The sequence below is a fragment of the Notechis scutatus genome, chromosome 2 (assembly GCF_049901735.1).
Source record: "Notechis scutatus isolate UNSWTSFEM ecotype Mainland chromosome 2, rNotScu1.2, whole genome shotgun sequence".
NCBI lineage: Eukaryota > Metazoa > Chordata > Lepidosauria > Squamata > Elapidae > Notechis > Notechis scutatus.
The window spans coordinates 222572638-222593372 of record NC_142010.1 but is presented as its reverse complement, the minus strand read 5'-3'; the positions used below and the strand labels follow the sequence as shown (position 1 = coordinate 222593372).

General features: G+C 37.3%; 1 protein-coding gene across 3 annotated transcripts in view; it reads right to left on the bottom strand.

Annotated features, from left to right (window-relative positions):
• Window positions 1-3354: 3354 nt before the first annotated feature.
• The window catches only part of LOC113414213 (uncharacterized), a 62681-nt gene continuing 45300 nt past the window's right edge, over window positions 3355-20735 (bottom strand). Inside the window, exons 9-12 of one of the 3 annotated variants that reach the window (XM_087958120.1) lie at window positions 19793-19835; window positions 15968-16154; window positions 9460-9595; window positions 3355-3786 (exon numbers count right to left, since the gene is read on the bottom strand). In XM_087958120.1, the coding sequence (XP_087814246.1) occupies window positions 3711-3786; window positions 9460-9595; window positions 15968-16154; window positions 19793-19835 (442 nt within the window). In that variant the 3' untranslated portion in view covers window positions 3355-3710. Of the gene's footprint in view, window positions 3787-9459; window positions 9596-15967; window positions 16155-17852; window positions 17906-19792; window positions 19836-20735 lie in introns of those variants that run through there. The other 2 variants (XM_087958121.1, XM_087958122.1) reach the window with 2 other exon arrangements.

Below are 20735 nucleotides of genomic sequence, written 5' to 3'. Positions count from 1 at the left end.
TAGAGAGGAAGGACGAACAAATACATATGTAGTATAGTGAAATCCATTCCAAGATATTTAGATACTGGAAGAGTTAAAAGAATGCTCGGGTACATGGACATTCAAAATGCAAAATCAGGTGCTGAGAAGCCAATCAAGAGTGGAACTTCTCCTCTTTTGGGTATGCTTTTAAATGGAGAGGGATCAGCCCTGTACATCTGTCTTTTGTCTTTATTCCTATGAGACCAGTGGTGGGATTCAGCTAGTTTGCACCACTTCGGGAGAAACTGTTGTTAAGTTTCTGAGCAGTTTGGTGAATTGATTGTTTGAAGAAATCATTAGGGCAGAGAACCGGTTGTTAAATTATTTGAATCCCACCACTGTATGAGACCTCAAGCCCAGGGATGGCTGAAAACCACATCAGAAAAGAAGCCTTAACCCATAGAAATCTGGATTAGAGATAACAGAATTATGTACAAGAGATTAAGAACAGTATTGGATAATGCAGAATAGATTCAATTTTACTGTATTTTATGGAGCAATGCTCCACAATGGGGGTTTTGTTTTCTCTCTCTCTCTATGTTATGGGAAATCTTGGGCTGAGGGAAGAGCAGACTAAGATCAATCTCCTCAGAAGTCATTGCTCTTCTCTTTTGCCACTGTTCCCTTTTTCTTTTTCTTTCCTTCCAATATTCTCCTACTTCTGGGATTTGTCTTATATAATAAAGATTCAGTAATGCTTATTTCAGTAAGGGGGCACACTTTAGCACAAGTTTTCCCTTCTGGTAAAGCTACTTATGAGAAGAGGGTTTGGTTTGAATCCTCCTGGCAGAGGGCTCTGTCTAAGGAAAAGTAAGGGGTAGCAGCAATACTGTGAGTTGGCTTTTCCCAGAAGTTTTATGGAATGCGTGGTGGGATTATGGATGAAGAGATTAGAGACCCTTTCAGGGAATCAGCAATCCCCATCAACGACATTCTATTCTCACATATTGTATGCATATGTTCCATTACAACACTATCCTAGAAGTTTTTATTGAGTGGTAAGCTATTATATCATCAATAGTTTTTTCCCCCTAGCAATTGTGTTTAAGAGTGGAGCTTGAGGACTCCATGTTCTGATAATCAGAGAATGTCCTTCTAATCATTTTTAAATGGCATATCTTTATGTCATCTTTGTGTCATAGCTGAGGCGATTTGATTACATATTTCCCGTATTAAAGTAGTATTTTCCATCTGCCACAATTCTTCTGTAGACACAATCTGTGAGGAAGTGATGGCTGAGGTGGTCAAAAGCTGGGTAGATGGCCAGTTTTGGCTCCTATGGGCATGTTCCTCCTATGCCAACCTTTGACACTCTTTTTCAGGACTTCCATTTGCAGTAAGAGTTGAAAGGCTCAGACTGGGCTATTTTCTCATTATATGCCAGGTCTCTGACTGAGATGAACAGCTCAGTGAAATTTGAAAATATGGTGTCTAATCAGTCAGTTCTCTGCTCACATTTCTCTTGTCATTCCCTCTTGCTTCTAGCAGCCTGGATATTCTTTCTTGCTTTACTGGGAGGCCCCCAAATTCAATACATTTAATAAAGCCTGATGTGTAGTTTACCCATGTCCTTTATCAAATCAATTGAAAAATGCTCATTCCACGTTTTACAAGGTATTTTTTTATATACAGCAGAAAATTGCCTATTAATTGCTTTAAAGACACCTTTAAAATAAGGCTGGAAACACAGAGTGTTTACACCTTTAATCTTCAGTGTAAGAAAGTAAAGTTGTATCTTTATAAACTGTAAGAATTTAAAATAAACAGCAGAAAGGATGAGGAGGTTTGGGATATAGAAAGTTTAAATAAATTAAGAGCTCAGAAAACCTTGGAATATTGAACTCTGAGTGTTAAGACTTTGAAATTAATTTTAAATAATCAATTTTTTCTTATGGGAAAGAAAAATGTTTTTAATAGGACAAGCAATTTATAATGGCATGCAGAATTTTTTTTTTTTTTTGAGGAACTGCATTATGATTTTGAATCAATAATATCAGCTGTGTTATGTCTTCTTGAAAACAGTCTGTTCCTAGAAGATGTTACAGAAAAAGATGTGCAACAAAGTCCATCTAAAAACAATGTGAATAAGAATTTGAACAAGGATTTGCCATTAGACATTAAAAAAATGGATGAGGAATTAAGATTTAAGGAAATATAATGATAATCCCATAGAACAATCAGAATAATTTCCTTTGCTGGACCCACAAAAGTTTTTAAAATATTGAAGAAATTCAAAACAAGAATCATCAATCATCTGAATGGATTAAAGAGCAAAATTGGTTTATGTCAAAGGAACACAAAGTTAGTTAATTTAATCAGGGTTAAAATGGGGACATATTCTGAGTGGTTCTTTTTGGATTTTCTGACATCTGGACTGGAAAAATACTCTGTATTAGATCTGTTTTCAGTTAACATGGTTTTTCCCCCTATAGTTACTTTATGAATCCTAATCTGATAACATTTAAATTGGCTTTATATCTGTCCTTTAAGCTGAAGAATTTTTGTAAGCTTGTTCTTTTTAAAGGAGAAATTATCCTTCTTTGTCATGTTAAATTTTAATGTTCATACTAGAATATTGGAACTACCTATGCCTTCTAAATGTAGATTTGCTTATAATTAGGAGTTGAGATACGGAATGTTCATTACAATGGGACATATTTTATTTGATGTGGTTCTCTTTTGACCTTTTGATATCTGGAATGGAAAAATGTTATATATTGGTTTTTTAAAACTTTTAGTTTGTAGTATCTTTTACTAATGTAATTAAAATTTTTAATAAATTTATTTTAAAAAAAACAGAAGGGGTGAAAAGTCACAGAAGATCCCGCTTTTTTCTCATGTTACAGCCTGGAGAAGATAGGGGCTGAAAGAAAGAACTGACAATTGAGCTATCTTCTACTCAAGCAACCCTTGGATACATCCCCAAACATTAAAACTATCCTTTATGATTTCATCAGAATTTGGAGGAAACTGTGAAGAGAGCATACCATCCCACTACTGTGAGAAACATCAGATGTTACAAGTAACAAGAGATACCTATAATTAAGTCAGCAGCACTGCATGAGCACAAAATTATATGCTGCTATTTATAACAACTATTGTCCCATGAACACACTAAAAACTCTAGGGGGCTAGTGGAAATGAGCAATATTATTCAGGAAAATTTCATTTTAATCTCCCTAAAAGGAAATGACAACTCCTCCAAGGAGAAACTAGCAAGCCTCCTCAGAGAATTACGTTCTTAACTGTGAAAACCAGAGTATAACAAGTTGTATACGAATGATACAGACACTCAGTGGATTGTCTCAAATAATGAAAGAGAAGATGCTGAAATAAATAAAGGAACATCCGAGTCTTTAATTCATTATACTTCAAAAAAAAAAAAAACACAAAAAAATGAATAGAGGATTTGTTACTCATGGGATACCAGGACACAATCAAAAATTTATGCCAGCAGCTGCGTTCATGTTCTGAAAATTCATAACAAAAGCCTGTGCCAGTAGTTGTACAGAAGCCTCAGTTTTCCTTTCACGTTGTACTTCTTATAGCAAGGGTCCCCAAACTTGGCAACTTTAAGACTTTGTGGACTTCCAGAATTCTTCAGCCAGCATAGCTGGCTGAGGAATTCTGGAAGTTAAAGTCTACAAGTCTTAAAGTTGCCAAGTTTGGAGACCTTTGTCTTATAGCAGTCAATGCATGAAGTCTTCTGGGACTTTGTTCCAAGGGAGCCATTTACTGACTGAAGCTTGCAAGGCACTGATCCACCTGGAAAAAAGGACAAGCCAAAGCTGATAATTAAATGCATGGACTTTTATCTAACTGCAAATTAAAACACACGTAATTACAACATAGTAAATGAGATCTCAAACATACCTTTTAAAAAAAAAACCTGTATCATCAAGAACAGAAGTTCACAATCTTGGCAACTTTAATATGTGTGGACTTCAATTCCCCAGCCAGGAATTCTGGGAGCTGGAGTCCATACATTTGAAGTTGCTAAGATTGGAATTCTTGACCTAGAATTTCAAAATGCGTCATATCCATTTGTTACCACAACACTTCATTCTTTGGATCAGTTTACAGAAAGTAGCTAACCTTTGCAAAGATTGCACAGGTTGCAATATTTTTACTTACTGCAGATATCTGCCTTACCTTGAAAATATATAAGCATTAATATATTTGAGGCAAGAGATGAAAAAAATCATCCTGCTCTTTCACAGATCTGGCTCTACCTTAGCTTGCTTAAATGATTATTCACTTGACTAAATACTTTTAAAAAAAATCATCTGAGTTGATGGGTTGAATCCAGATTAAGTCAAGCTTAGTATAAACCCATTTAAATCCACAATATGTAAATTATTTTAATTGGGTCTATGCCAAGTAAATATGGTTAAAGCTGGATTCAGTTGACTGTGTGAAAGACTTCTCAAGGGTATAGCTATCTATATTATGAGACACACATCCCTTTTAAATACTAATATATCATTAGGTTTATTATGCCAGCTTTTGCTATCACAATCACTCCAAAATCCCTAGTAAACGTCTACTAGCATTGATTCAAGGGAACTGAAATCTAACACTTGGGGAGGGATATGACATCGAACATGTAAACAAGCTAAATACACTACTAACATGGGCAGCATCCTGCCCACATGCTTTTATCTTTCTTGATGACTTCAATCTACCTCATATTGACTGGACCCTAAATGAATGTACAACTGAACCCATACACGCAACCTTCTACAATGCTGTTACAAATCTGGGACTGGAACAACTAGTAACCAACAACACTAGACTAAACAACTACCTCGATCTCATCTTCTGCAATAGTTTGAATTTAATTTACAGAATACAAACTAAAGAACCCTTTTCCAGCAGTGACCACAATATGATTGACTTTTGTCTCAACATATGCCCACACAAAAGATCACAATGACGTAATCCCCAATTATAACTTCAAAAAAGGCAACTATGATCTTATAGACAATCTCTCATCCCTTGATTGGCAATCTCTATTCACTGGATGCAATACTGTTGAAGACCATTACAACATATTTGTACTTGAAGTCAAAAGAGTCATCAAACTATATGTACCAACAACAACTCCCAAAACAAAAACAAAAAAACAGATTACCCATAACAATAAGGAAACTTCAATCCAAAAAGAGATCACTCTGGTGGAAAAACAAATCTGGTCACGTTGCCAATTTCCCCAGCCTAGTTGAAAATTACAGACCAATCTCCTTATGCTGTGTCACCTGTAAAGTCATGGAATCAATTATTAACCAATCCATTATCCTCCACTTAGAGACAAACATCCTACTCTCCAATAAACAATTTGGTTTCAGGAAAAAACTATCCTGTAATCTGCAACTCTTACACTGCAAAAACATATGGACTACACAATTCGATCAGGGCAAAGCAATAGACGCAATCTACATAGACTTCTGTAAAGCCTTTGATTCAGTGGTACACGACAAACTACTCCTAAAACTAAAATCTTATGGTATCTCTGGACAACTGCATAAATGGATAGAAGCATTCCTGGCAAACAGACAACAAATGGTCAAAATTGGGAATGTCCTATCAAATTCTGTACCTGTCAATAGTGATGTCCCCCAAGGCAGTGTTCTACGACCAACTCTCTTCATACTCTACATAAATGACCTCTGTGATCATATTAAGAGCAACTGCGTTCTTTTTGCTGATGATGTAAAGCTGTTCAATAACACAGACAATACTGCTACCCTTCAAAAAGATATTGACTATGTATCAGAATGGTCAAACAAATGGCAACTTCAAATCTCAACAAATAAATGCTCTGTCTTTCATATTGGCAAAAAAAATCAGAAAATAAAATACAAGCTGAATAGTCAAGATCTTGTTGATGATCCAAGCTCTGTAAAGGACCTTGGAATCCTCATCTCTAATGATCTAAGTGCTAGAGCCCACTGTAACTACATAGCCAAAAAAGCATTAAGAGTTGTTAACCTAATCCTATGTAGCTTTTTCTCTGGTAATATCACACTACTAACTAGAGCATACAAAACATTTGCTAGACCAATACTCGAATACAGCTCATCAGTCTGGAACCCACATTACATATCTGATATTAGCACAGTTGAGAAAGTCCAGAAATATTTCACAAGAAGAGTTCTCCACTCCTCTACTCGTTGTAGAATACCTTATGCCACCAGACTTGAAATTCTAGATCTAGAAAACCTTGAATTACGCCGTCTTCGGTCTGATCTAAGTATGGTACCGTGTTTCTCCAACAATACGGCCTCCACCAATAGGAAGACCCAGCATGTTTTCTAGGCATAAAATCAAATTAAGCCCCTCCCCCAAATTTAGGCCTAGTTTAAAACATGCAAAATAGGGGGAAGGGTGGGGGGACTTGCCATTTGGAGTGCCGTTGGAGCTACCACCGCCATTTGGAGTGCCCTTGGAGCTGCCTCTGCCGTTTGGAGCCGCCGCCGCCATTTGGAGCTGCCTCTGCCATTTGGAGCCGCCGCCGCCGTTTGGAGCTGCCTCTGCCGTTTGGAGCTGCCGCCGCCGTTTGGAGCCGCCGCCGCTGTTTGAAGCTGCCGCTTCCGCGTTTGGAGCACTACCGCTGTTTGGAGCACCACCGCCACTCCAAACACGGCGGCAGCTCAAACACGGAAGCAGCAGCTCCAAACGTGACGGCGGCACTCCAAACGGCGCCGGCGGCTCAACGGCAGAGGCAGCTCCAAACACGAAGCGGAGCCACCGCCGCCGTTTGGAGCTGCCGCCGCTGTTTGGAGTACCATTGGAGCTGCCTCTGCCGTTTGGAGCTGCCTCTGCCGTTTGAAGCTGCCGCTTCGCGTTTGGAGCACTACCGCTGTTTGGAGCACCACCGCCACTCCAAACACGGCAGCAGCTCCAAACACGGAAGCAGCAGCTCCAAACGTGACGGCGGCAGCTCCAACGGCGGCGGTGGCTCCGCTTCCGTGTTTGGAGCTGCCGGCGCCGTTTGGAGCTGCCGGCGCCGTTTGGAGTGCCGCCGTCACGTTTGGAGCTGCTGCTTCCGTGTTTGGAGCTGCCGCCGTGTTTGGAGTGGCGGTGGTGCTCCAAACAGCGGTAGTGCTCCAAACGCCGAAGCGGCAGCTTCAAACGGCGGCGGTGGCTCCAAACGACGGCAGCAGCTCCAAACGGCAGAGGCAGCTCCAATGGTACTCCAAACAGCGGCGGCAGCTCCAAATGGCGGCGGTGGCTCCGCTTCCGTGTTTGGAGCTGCCTTTGCCGCTTGGAGCCGCCACCGCCGTTTGGAGTGCCGCCGTCACGTTTGGAGCTGCCGCTTCCGTGTTTGGAGTGGCGGTGGTGCTTCAAACAGCGGTAGTGCTCCAAACGCGAAGCGGCAGCTTCAACGGCGGCGGCGGCTCCAAACGGCAGAGGCAGCTCCAAGCGGCAGAGGCAGCTCCAAACGGCGGCAGCAGCTCCAACGGCACTCCAAACGGCAGCGGAATGGGCAGAAGGGAAAGCAACAGAGGCAGGTGCCAAAGGTCTTGGGTCTGCAGCAAAGGTGTTTGGTGGGAGTAGGGAGCTCTCTGCGCTTCGCCATGATCGCCCTTAGGAGCAGCTGGTGGCGAGGCTGCCCGCGGGCGCTCTAGATGAGGATGAAAGGGGGGAAAATTAAGTTACCCCCGAAAAGACGGCCTAGCCGTTTTTCGGGCTCAAAAAATAAGGCCCGGCCTTATTATGTGAGAAACACGGTATATAAAATCATACATTGCAATGTCCTACCTGTCAATGAACTTCAGCTTCAACCATAACAACACAAGAGCACACAATAGATACAAACTCAAGGTTAACCGCACGAAACTTGATTGCAGGAAATACGACTTCAGCAACAGAGTGGTCAATGTCTGGAATACTCTGCCTGACTCTGTAGTTTCTTCCCCAAACCCCAAAAACTTTAACCTTAGACTGTCTACTATTGACCTCACCCCTTTCCTAAGAGGTCTGTAGGGGGCATGCATAAGCGCACCAACGTGCCTACCATCCCTGTCCTATTGTTTCTTTTCTTTTTCTTATATGTACCCATTTCATGTATTCATAACTATGTTTTTACTTATACCTATTATCTTGTAAGCGATTGACAAATCAAAATAAATAAAATAAATAAAATACCAAGTCTACTCTATGCAGGATAATCTATGAAAGCATAAAGGGGCAAAATAATGTTTTGGGGTGCAGTGAACAGAGGAATATTACAAAGTGGGCTTGGTTTTGTTATAGTTTGGCTAAGTTTTCATGACTCTGATTCAAACAGGACATAGTGTACTTCTGTCCTTTCTGTCCTTTCTGAGTATATATAAGAGAAAAAGAAATTTGGGGTCACATTGTCACTTAGATCTAAGGTTGTCCAGCCTGGCTTAAGAATTTCTCCAGGAAAACTTAGTTCATAATCAGTTTATTAATCTTTAATATCTTGTAGGATCTTTGTTTTGAAAAACGAATCTAATCATTTGCAGATCTCCTAGCATTTCTATGAATGTATCCTAGACTACTTAATATTTGAAAGGCATTTTTGTTTTGTCCGCCACAAAGAGCTTACATTTCTTCATTTGTTCTTGGACTTGGTCCAAGGTTACCATTTACCCAGGCAGAACTTTGAAGGAAGACTGTGCTGTGAAACTATTAAATTACATTTTGTCAGCAGATTGCACTCTCTTAGTGCTTCTACTTGATTTTTCAATGTTAAATATTAGATTAAGGTACATGGATAATGGTAACTCAATTAGTGCTTTTGCATACAGTAACTTGCTGAATTTATTTGCAATTGGATATTACATAAGATACTTATTTGCATTGCATTAAGAGTACATGAAGGGTACTCCTAATATTTGTTTATACACATGTAAGTTTATATATAGAGAAAGATATTTAAAACCTCTTTCATATAAATACATAAAATCTGTCAGTTGTGGATAATGCTTCTATTTGATGAAGTGAGTTGCAGCCCATGAAAACTACAATTTTTTTTTTTAAAGACCAACATTATTTATTTTCGTATAAGTATCAATATTCATATTTTTATTGCAAAACAATTAGAGCTTCCTTTTAAATAACTAGGCTTTTCCATTATTTATCCTTGCCTCCATATTTGTAAGAGAGATAGAGTAATAGTATTCATACTTTGAGAGCCAATTTGGTTTAGGAGTCAAGGCACCAGATTGGAACCAGGAAGATTGTGGGTTCTACTTCTACCTTAGGCATAAGCTGAGTGACCTTGGGCCAATCCTTATATAAATAAAAGAAAATTCTTAATTGTCCAGGCAATGTTTTCAAATCCTGTTGAACTTCCGTGTAATTTTTTTTCCTGCACCTACAGTGAAGTATAAACAGGCAAGCAGAAATATACCGGGGGTGGGTGTGGGTGGGGCGTATAGTTGGAAAAAAGATGAAATGATTTACCTTTGGTTTTCCTTGACACTTTCGGCACATAAGTAGAAAGTAGTAAACTCTTCTGAAGGTGGCTGTACTTCAATCACAGATCTTCTGGAACCAAGGGTTTGTTCACTCACGGTGTAGCCCTGCAAGTAAATGCCCCCTGGGGGAAGTGGGGGAGATGGTAAATAAATGGCAAAGAATACTGGAAAAACTCCAAAAGATGTGATGGGAAAGGCTATTATATTTGGGCTATGAAAAGCCTGAAAACCAATCTGTGAAAGCACTCTTGAATGAGAGTTTCATGCTGACTTGCAGACAATTACTTCATAAAATACAGATAGTTGCAGAATTCAGCAATTTTAAATTTTAGTATTTTAAAACAGAATTATCCTGTCTCAAGAGTCCACTCTACCATGGAAATAGGAGTTCCTCTATCTCAAGAGACTGTTTCATCAATGTGAGGAAAATGAACATATGAACCTGGGCTTTGAGGAGATTATGAAAGAAAAATCTGGAAAAAAATTATAAAATGGGTTTATAAACATGACTAGCTTAAACTTAATTTAATTATTTTTATTTATTTAAATATTTAATTTCTCTGGCTAGTCACTCAGCCATGAATCTCTGGTCAGCTTATAAAAGTTAAAACAAGCTGGCAACGATACGGCATGCGATCTTGGAGGTCTGAGATTGCTGACGATATCTTTGCTCCTGGACGGTCCAAACAGATCTAAACCGTCCCGAAGAGATGGTGAATGTAAAGAGCGCAGCCTGTCGATCCCAGGGACACTACAAAGTCCCTGGTAGATTCAGAAGAAACTCTTTTTGTCAGTGGCAAAGAGGCAGCCATTAAAGCTGCTGAAGTTGGGACAGCTCCGAAACGAAAGAGAACGGAAAGAGAAAGTGTGCCGGTTTGGTGAGAATTTTTTTCTTTACTTTAAGATTTGAAAGGACACCCTAAGGAAAAGAAAGAATCTGTAAAAGTTTTGACAGAAGTGATTAAGCGGCAATTTTAAACAGGAATGTCAAAGTAATTTTTTTTTCTTCTCATTGCTGGATTTTTTACACATGATTTTATATCTTGAAACTGGACTGTTTTTTTCTTCTTCTTCCACCTATTATTTCTCTCCTTTTTGACTTTATAATATTTTAGGCTAGAGACTCCCTTATAGTCATCTTTTTAAATATCTTTTTCCATTTTTAATTAATTTTTATTATATCTTGTTTGGAAAAGGAGGGGGAAAGGGAAAGCAGAAGAAACTTTGTAGCACTGCCAACTAGAGGCTTGGAAATATTCTACCTCTTTTTTTTTCTTGACCAGACAAAGCTGAGAAAGAACTGAGACTTCTTTTCAAGGACATTGCCTGTTTGATAAGATAGAGGGAAGAGCATGGGAGAGTATTATTGCAGGTGCTCTTCTGGGTTTCTATCAATAGCTGGAGTCTGGTGTTGAAGTTTATAGAAAAAAAAGGTGATAAGACTCTGGAGAAGAGAGTTATAAACTTTAACAAAAGCCTTGGATAACCAAACAAGGTGCAGTGTGCTCTTTTTACTTTTTTTAAGCTGGGTTATTTCTTACTTTAATAAACCCCCTCCTTACTAGCTTACTTTTTGTAATAGCTATTTGGATCTTTGGCCTTTTGGAACTTGTTTTTGTCTTTCTTTTTGTCTTTTGAAGTCTAATTTTTACCTTTGGATTTTATTTTAAAGGAAAAGCTTTAGTATTAATGATTTCCTTCCTTTTTTTTTCTTTTTAAGGGAGTAGTCTCTTTTCTTTTTTCTCTCTCCCTCCCTTGTATTTTTTTTCTATTTACCTTCCATATTGTTTTTTTTATTTTTGTGGCTTTCTTTATTTTCTTATGCATCCTTTTATACCTGAGACCTTTTAATTGGATTGGTGTTGAAGAACCTGAAGAACTTTTCTTTTCTCTTCTTTAGTTTTTTATTTTTTACTTTTCTGCCTTTTTCAGGATTTAACAATTTTTTCTTTTTTGTGTGTGTTTATGGTCTTTTCTTCCATTTTTGAGTTTTTACTGCTATCTAACCAATTGATTGGATTAAGGTATACAAGAACCTGAAGAAATTTTATTATTGTTATTATTATTGGTTATTATTTGGCTTCAATTTTTTTCCCACTAGTTTTACTTGGAATTATAATTGGTTATTTCACAATTGGTTATTACAGCAAGAAAAGAACAGAAAGTCACTGCAGATGACTATGCAAAGAATTGAAAATATACAAATAAGAACAAAGAATATTGAAAAGAGAACAGAGAACATTGAACAAAGAACAGGAAAAACTGATGAAAAGATGAAGTACTTGGGCAGATCACAATCCAATGACAATTAAATGGAAAGGACAAAAAAGAAGATCTAGATGGACGTTAAATAATACTATATTAAAGGAAAAAAACTCCATACAGTGGATGGAGAAAGAACTGGCTTTCTTCTGTAGAGAAAACAAAAAAGAAGATACATCAATGCAGAACGTATGGGATACAATGAAGGCATATACCAGAGGCTTGATAATAGACTATACAAGGAAAAGAAATACCATGAAAAGACTAGTCTCTAAGGCATTAGAGGATGAGTATAAAGGACTTGAAAAAGAGCTACAGAAAATGCCACAGAAAAAGGACATTAAGTTAAAAATGGATATAATTAAACATAAAATGGGACTAATGGAAAAAGAAGAACTAGCACAGAAAATCAGAGGTGCGAAACAGAACTATTTTTAAGATGCAAATAAACTAGGTAGATGGTTAGCATATAAATTGAGAAAGGAGAAAGAATTAAGAAAAATATTGCAATTAATAGATGACCAAGGCCAAGTTTGCTATGGTAGTAAAGAGAAGAAGGAAATTATACGAGACTATTATGGGAAACTATACACACAAGAGAATATTGATGAGGAAAGAGTTAAACAGTACTTACAGAATGCTAATCTACCCCAGATACCTAAAGAGATTGAAACAATGTTAGAAAGCAATATAACAATGATGGAGTTAACTGAAGCACTTAAGAAGCAAAACAGTGGAAAGGCACCAGGCCCAGATGGACTCCCAGCAGAATTTTATAAAACACTACAAGAATCGTTGAACCTTCCATTGCTAGAAGTTATGAATGAAGTTATGTTACAGAAGATACCCAAATCATGGTCAGAAGCTTATATTACACTTGTCCCAAAAGAGGAGGCCGATCCATTACAAATCAAGAACTATAGACCTATTTCGTTACTAAATGCAGATTATAAAATTTTTGCTTCAATATTGGCAGAAAGACTTAAAAAATACTTAAACAATTTTATCCATCCTGATCAAAAATGGATTTTGCCAAAGAGACAAATTAAAGACAATATGAGAGTAATCTTGGACACTTTGGAATACTACAAGGCACACCCTGAAAAACAAATGGCTTTGATATTTTTAGATGCACAGAAGGCATTTGATAATGTGAATTGACGATTCATGTTATTACAGCTGGAACAGATGGGCTTTGGTAAAAAATTTATTCAAGCAATAGAAGCTATATATCAGAACCAAACGGCAAAGGTAATGATAGAGGGAGAACTGAAGGACTCTATTGATATAAGAAAAGGAACAAGACAAGGGTGCCCACTATCACCTTTGATGTTTGTGTTAACCTTGGAAGTGTTAAACAGAAATATTAGAGAAGAAAAGGATATAAAAGGGATGAAAATTAAAAAGGAAGAATTTAAGTTGCAAGCATTCAAGATGATCTGGTTTTCATTTTAGAAGACCCACTAGAAACAGCATCAAAATTGATAGAAAATATAGAGGTATATGGAAAGGTGGCTGGTTTGAAAATAAATAAAGATAAAACAAAGATCTTGACAAAGAATATGCTATCAAGACGAAAGGAAGAACTGGCGGATGTATTAAAAATTCAGGTCACGAATAAGATCAAGTACTTGGGGATATATTTGACAGCAAGATGTAGTACATTAAAAGAGAATAATTATATCAAACTTAAACAGCAGATAGCGCTAGATTTGGCAAAATGGGAAAATTTACAACTGTCATTAATAGGGAGAATATCAACAGTCAGGATGAATATACTACCCAGAATTTTATATTTGTTCCAAACAATTTCAGTTAGGCTTGGAAAAGATTATTTTGAAGATTTAAATAAAATTGTGCTGAAATATATATGGCAAGGTAAGAAAGCGAGAATAAAGTTAAAACTTTTGCAAGATGCTAGAATAAGAGGAGGATTTGGTTTGCCTAATTGGGAGTTGTATTACCAAGCTACAAATTTGATGTGGGTTAAGGAATGGATAACATTAAGAAATACTAGATTGTTGACACTAGAAGGACATGATCTGTTTGGGGTGGCATGCTTTTCTATGGTATAAAGGAACTAAAACACAGGGGCATTTTAGAAGACATTATATACGGGAGTCTCTGTGGTTAAACTGGGAGAAGACTAAAAGGCAATGTTATTTGAAAATTCCAGTCTGGCTATCGACTATTGAAGCATTTTCTTATCCTATAATATATAAAAAGGAGCAAACAGTTAGATATGGTGAAATATTGAATGAAAAGGGTGAACTTAAATCTATGCAAAAATTAGAGGAACAAGGTATAAAGATGAATTGGTTTTCATATGCGCAAATACATTCTAGGTATGATAAAGATTCTAAAACAGAAGGTTTCTATGATAAATTGACTGATTTAGGTAAGATTTTGACAAATACTGATGAAAAGGTGATTAAAAAATTGTATGGATATTTATTAGAAATTAAACTGGAAGAAGAACAAGTTAAAGAAACTATGATTGCTTGGGGGAAGAATTTTGGATATGGGATTGATCTAGAGAAATGGCAAAAATTGTGGTCTCAAAATTATAAAATGACAATGTCAACAGCATATAAAGAAAATTTGTATAAGATGTTTTACAGGTGGCATTTTCCCCTGACAAAAATAGCAAGAATGTTCAAGAACAAATCTGGAAAATGTTGGAAATGTCATCAGATACCTGGCTCATATTACCATATGTGGTGGACTTGTGTGGATGCCAAAAAATATTGGACTAAAATCCACACGTGGTTGGAAAAAATGACAAAAAAGCATACAGACTTGAAACCAGAGATATTTTTATTGGGAATTTTACCTGAAATATATAGTAAAGAATCGAAATACCTTATTGTAACTGTATTAACAGTGGCTAGGATTGTATTTGCTAAAAATTGGAAAAATGAGAAAATACCATTACAGGAGGAAATAATTAAGAAAATATTGGAATGTGCTGAAATGAGTAGATTGACATTTGAAATCAGAGAACAAGATGATAAACAATTTTATAAAATTTGGGATCTATTCTATCAATGGTTAGATAATAAAACATGGTAATGAAATATGTAGATTCTTAGAAAATAATAAATATATAAAGATGTATTCTTTTCTTATTATATCTACAGAATGATTGTAGGATAGATTTGAGATGATAATATGAACTCATAAAACAAATTAAGTAAAATATGGATTATTTCGTAAAACATGAATGAATAAAAGTATAGTCAAATGATTGATTAACAATGATATTAATGTATTTAATATTTGATTGAAAATATGAGAATATATACAATGTAATTGTAATTGAAGATTATGAAATGGAAGCACAAAACAATTTGTAAACCAACCGACACACTGTATGTATATATATGGAAGATGGCTTGATGTTTTTATGTTTTGTTTGTCTATGTTTGTCTTAAAAACCAACAAATTTTTTTTTAAAAAAAAAGTTAGAACAACAAAGTAACAATTATGACAGCAGAGATAATGGCCTTCTTGGAGCCCATGAGATGATTTGTGTAATAGATGGGACCCAAATTCCTTGTGTGTCCAATCACACTTGGCCAATAAAGAATTCCATTCTTCTTCTATTCTTCTTCCAAAGCATGCCATAGTTCTGAAGGATCCCACAAATCAGGGCTCTTGGCTCTGACTGCTACTTTCTGCCAAAAACTGACTGAAATTAACCACAGTGAAAGAACAACACTACAATATTATATTCCCAATATAAAACAAACTAAAATACAACAGAGAAAAAAATAACCAAAGAGAGAAATAAGATAAAATGTGCAATAATATACGTATGTTCTAAGTCATGTGGTTATTGCCACCATCTACACATCTACATTTCTCTATGTTTCACCAGAATCTTTTTTCGGCTCTATTATACACAGAAGGCTAAATAGAAGACTGTCCTCACACATTTAGCATATGGAAGATGCAATCAACTGTCCCACTTGCTATACTGATTTCTAAATATGTATGTTATATAACTACCTTACATATTTTAAGAAGGATATAAAATAAATTAGTGGGAGAAGATCATTGCTTTTTCTAGCATAATTCAAAAGGTTATGGAAGTTTATATAACAGAATTATAATATTACCATTTATACAATATTACAAGATATTATAAACTATTTTATGTAACTCATGGAAAAAATGCTATTTCTCTAAAGGGAAAAAAGAATGCAAAACAGAAAGGCAGAGCCACCTACCAACAGCATGTGTAGAACGTATGCTAGCATAAAAATATAAACAGCCATCTTTCAAAATGCAATAATGTTGAACCCATATATTCTTGGTTTTGTCTAGCTGGTGGAGGAGCCCCAAGCACTCTGGGTTTTTGATAGCAAGCGGCGGAAGGCTTGTATTGTGCATGGTGACATCTTCCCACACATGGTTCTGTTGTTAACATTAGAAAATAAGTCAATTTTACCCACTTGTACCAAAACTACTGACATGCAAACATCTCTACATGTTTTTAAAAGCGGACTAATCAATTATTTGTTCAGTATGCAACAAATACCTTTCATTTTTAGGGCTAAACATCTGTCATATCCAATTTGTGTCCTTCTATTATAAGAATGTCTAGTGCATTCAATTTTTAAACATCATTATATTTACAGTAAGTGACCATTTCATGACATCAAGAAACACTTATTGAGAAATATATCTAATGGTAGTAGAAATTTTTCTTAAGTAGTGAAATGAAGCTACTTCTTAATTCAATGATAATTATTCAATGTGCTTCCTAAATAGGACCTTTAAATGAGGCAGTTGAAATGTAACCTCAGAAACTATTTTTAGGCATCAACATTCACTCTGGAGCTTGCTTATAAATGAATTTCATGACATTTAAGTTTCTTGGGGGGGGAAATCATTTATCATAAGTTCCTGTAGATTGCAGCTGATAAAGCAGCTTGAATGCATGAAATTTTATTGCACATAAGTTTCATGATCTTTAAAATGTCACAGAAGTTTGAGAAGTTTCTAAGGGGCAGCTCTGTCATGGACACATTGATATGATTGAACATCCAGTTGCTGTTATTTCTCACTGTCAAGGATGAGCTTTGTTTTACTGACTCGTTTCAAGCCTGAGCTGAAATACTCATAAACATTTATATTATTATGGTTTGTTGTACAGCCAGATGTTCAGATTAGATTTGGCATTTTTATCCACCTTTCAGTTCTTCCCAAGGATCTGGACTATGCAGCTGTTGATGTTTGATGGTGTTACAAATATCATTGCAGGATGTAAGTTGTTCTGAGTAAAGCTGCCTTTTGCAATTTATTGGTGGTGATTTTGTTAATGCTGATGGTGTTCAAATGGTTCAAATCCTGTTGTGTTGAGATTGCACCCAAGGCATTTATTACTATTGGTACCACCTTTGCTTTGTTCTACCACAGTTGTTCTATTTCTATTTGCAGCTTTTTGTATTTTTGTTATCATCTCCTTTTTTATTATTAGTATTATTCCAGACAGGAAATAAGTGGTAAGCCACTTCTGAGAAAAAGCATAGTTTTTATTGGCACATTTATGTGATTACTGTATGAAACAAGAATGGATAAAAGGCTTTGAGCAAATTTAATATAATGGTTAAGTTACTGAGCTAGAACCCAGGAGACTGAGTTCTAGTCCTGCCTTAGGCCAGAAAACCTCAGGTTTACTATGAGACAATCACTTTCTTAGCCCACAACTTCAGGTTTCAAAAACAAGCTGGTCAGTCAATTCGTGTTGCAACCAATGGATCAATACTCAATTATTATTTTTTTAAAAGGAGGAGGGACCCTGCATATGTTGGAAAACATTAGGAAGAAAAAAACAAGTCCATTAATAAGGCCATTAATTCCAGAAGTTTATTTTTTATTGCATTTACTGGTCATCCCTCTTCAGATACCTTTGGGCAGCTTGTGTGTGTGTGTGTGTGTGTGTGTGTTTCTACATAGTACATGCATATACACACTCACAGAGTGAATTGGTGAAAATGTCAAACCCTGAGGATCTCATAGATGAGGAGTCATGCAGAATCTCTCCCTACTAATTAACACTAATTGAAACCAAAGAATGGAAGAGAACCACAGTAAAACAATGCCTCTCACCCTCACTCCAAGATGCTGATCGAAAAGAATATAATGGTTAATGATAATGAAAGCTGCAAAAAAATCAAGGGACATGAGGATACATGAATCATCCCATCTCCATCACAGATCCTACTTCCTTCAAATCTTAGGTCTGGGTTTTTGAAGAGAATGTGGACTAGAACTTCTTCAAAGCCAATGGCACCACTTCCTCACTCAAAAAAGCTGACACCTTTCTATAAACTAAATTACAGGTCACTTCCCAGGTGACCATCCAATAGGGCTTGATCTAACAACACATGTGTCAAGGTAACAGATGGAAGAACTCGGTCCATTTCCTCAGGAACTCAGAATAAAACTCACTCCGGATAACTTCACAAGGCTTTTGCTCAAATACTTCAACTGGAACTGACCAGTTGGATTCCAATACTGAGCAGATCTGAGCAAGTTTATTTGTAAAATATCAAGAATATTCCTCATAAGAGTCCTAGAGATGATACTATGGCTTGTCTTTCCTCATCAGCAACTGGGTTGTTATAACAGTCTGCCAGGCAGGCACTAGCAAATACAATAAGGATGGAGAAATGAGAACATTTTAACATCTTTATAACTACAGTGTAAACTCTAATTGGCATCCTTACTCATGCTTGGTTGGATTCATTCTTAGTCTTCATTCAATAGTGATCCAGGCATTTCTTTATATGCTTCATTTCCTGGAGTTCCTCAGAAAATCAAGATGTATCCCAATATTGGCACAGGGAGAGGGGCTATGTAGGGGCAATCTGATCTAAGGCCCCATCAACATACTCATTTCAGGATGCCATCTCAGCCTAACAGTCCACCAGACTCTCATGGAAAAGCTCAAAGTCTTTTTAGAACCCTATTGTATCAGAACTTTACATCTTGCAGTGGGTGGGTGGCACCAATGAGCCAAAAATCAATCAAAAAGTGATCTGACCTTGACAATGGATTGATGATTATGTTTGCCAAACCTAGATCATGTAAACCAGTGATCCCCAACCTTTTTATGCCGCGCCCGGTACCGGCATCAGCTGGCGCCGCGACCGGTCCGGCATCAGCTGGCGCTGCTATCTTTTTGATGAAAAAGTGCTTCCGGTGACCTCACGGAAGCACTTTTTCATCAAAAAGATGGCGCGCTCAGCGCTCGGTGAGCTTTTCCGGGTAGAAATGGCTTTCTACCCGGAAAAGCTCACCGAAGCCCTTTTCATCAAAAAAGATGGCGGCGCCCAGCAACCAGCGGCCCGGTAGGACTTGTTCGCGGACCGGTGCCGGTCCACGGACCGGTGGTTGGGGACCCCTGATGTAAACTGCCCCAAAACAAAAATTAGCTTCAGTGTGTAATGTTCAGTATGCTTGGGTCCATAGTTGCCATGGAAATCACGACCAACTAAGCTACTCCAGACTCAATATCACTGGGCAGCAAATTGAAATTTCCAAGTATTGCAAGGCTTTCAATCACCAATCCAGCAATGGAACCAGAAGCTCAGGCAGGGAAGATACTGTGCAGCAGGGAGGATAGTACAACAGCAACAGTCTTCTTCAGATAGTCTCTTACTTGATTATCTACAGGGCAGATCCTCTGAGGGGCCAACATAAAACCAAAGTAGCCACATCTCTGAGAGGGGAAACCCCTGTCTTGACCTACCCAGGTTTCAATGATACAAGCCAGGTCAGCTCTCTCATCCATTATCAAATCATATATGAGGACAGCTTTATTAGAGTGATCTGGCATTCAACAGCCGGAATTGTAGCCAGTTGTTACCTGGCTCTTAGAGTTGTTCCTGTAAGTTGGAAATTGGGATTTTAATTCAAACAGTGAGCCTAACATCTTTAAAAGTGAATGACCCCGCCCCAGCATCCCTTCATATCTGCCCTGAGGTTCCAGTTTCCACTAACCTCTATATCAAACAATAAATTTAATATTTTAGAAACCATATTACCTGATGAATAGGATGTGCAGCTTTTTCCATGATATCTACCCACCTTTGGGAAAAAAGTACAAAAAGGTATAGTTTTGTTGGGAAGAAAAGAATTATGCATCGACTAACAGCAATTGAAAGGCTTATGCAAGATAAGATTGAAGCCTCTTGAACTGCGCACATTTGATATTTCTCTATTTGTCTAGTGCAAAAGAATGGATGGTAACTCACTGGAACACCTAGTTCCTTCTCTGAGCTGTGAACTTAGCATACACATTTGCTGAAGTGAGTAAGCTTGATGTGGTGGTTAAAGGCATATAGCTAGAATCTCAGAGGCTGTAAGTTCAAGCCACCCCAACCCCCTGGCCTATAAAGCTAACTGGATGACCTTGGGACAGTCACTGTCAGTCAATTCTATGAAACAAGCAATGGCAAACCACTTCCAAAAATATTGACAAGGAAACTGGAAAAATGTAACCAGTAGTTACCATGAGTCAACACTGACTCAAAGCACTAGGCAAACAAACAAACCCCCATTTTGTGCAAGTATAGCAGTTAAGATTATCTAGTGTTAGGTAATACAATAAATCTGTTTTATTAAGAAACTTGCTTTGAGGTAAAGCTTTCATCCTCATTATGAGGGTGTGGAGAGGAGAAGGAAGAAGTATTTTGTTTTGTCAGTAGCTAGAAGACTGAAGACAGTGCCTAAAAGTATCAATCTTTCAATCAGACAAAAGCAGTGTACAAGTAGTCTTCATTTAGCAACTGCCTTGTTTAATAATTGATTGCAATGCTGCTGCTGCTGATGATGATGAAAAAGTAACTTTATGACCCATCCTCACATTTACAAACATTGCAAGTCTGCAAAGCAAAAGAAAAGTTCATAGGCACAACTACAGTTTCACTTAAAAACCACTTCATTTAACCACCCAGTTACTGATTCCAGTTGTGGTCACTAAATGAG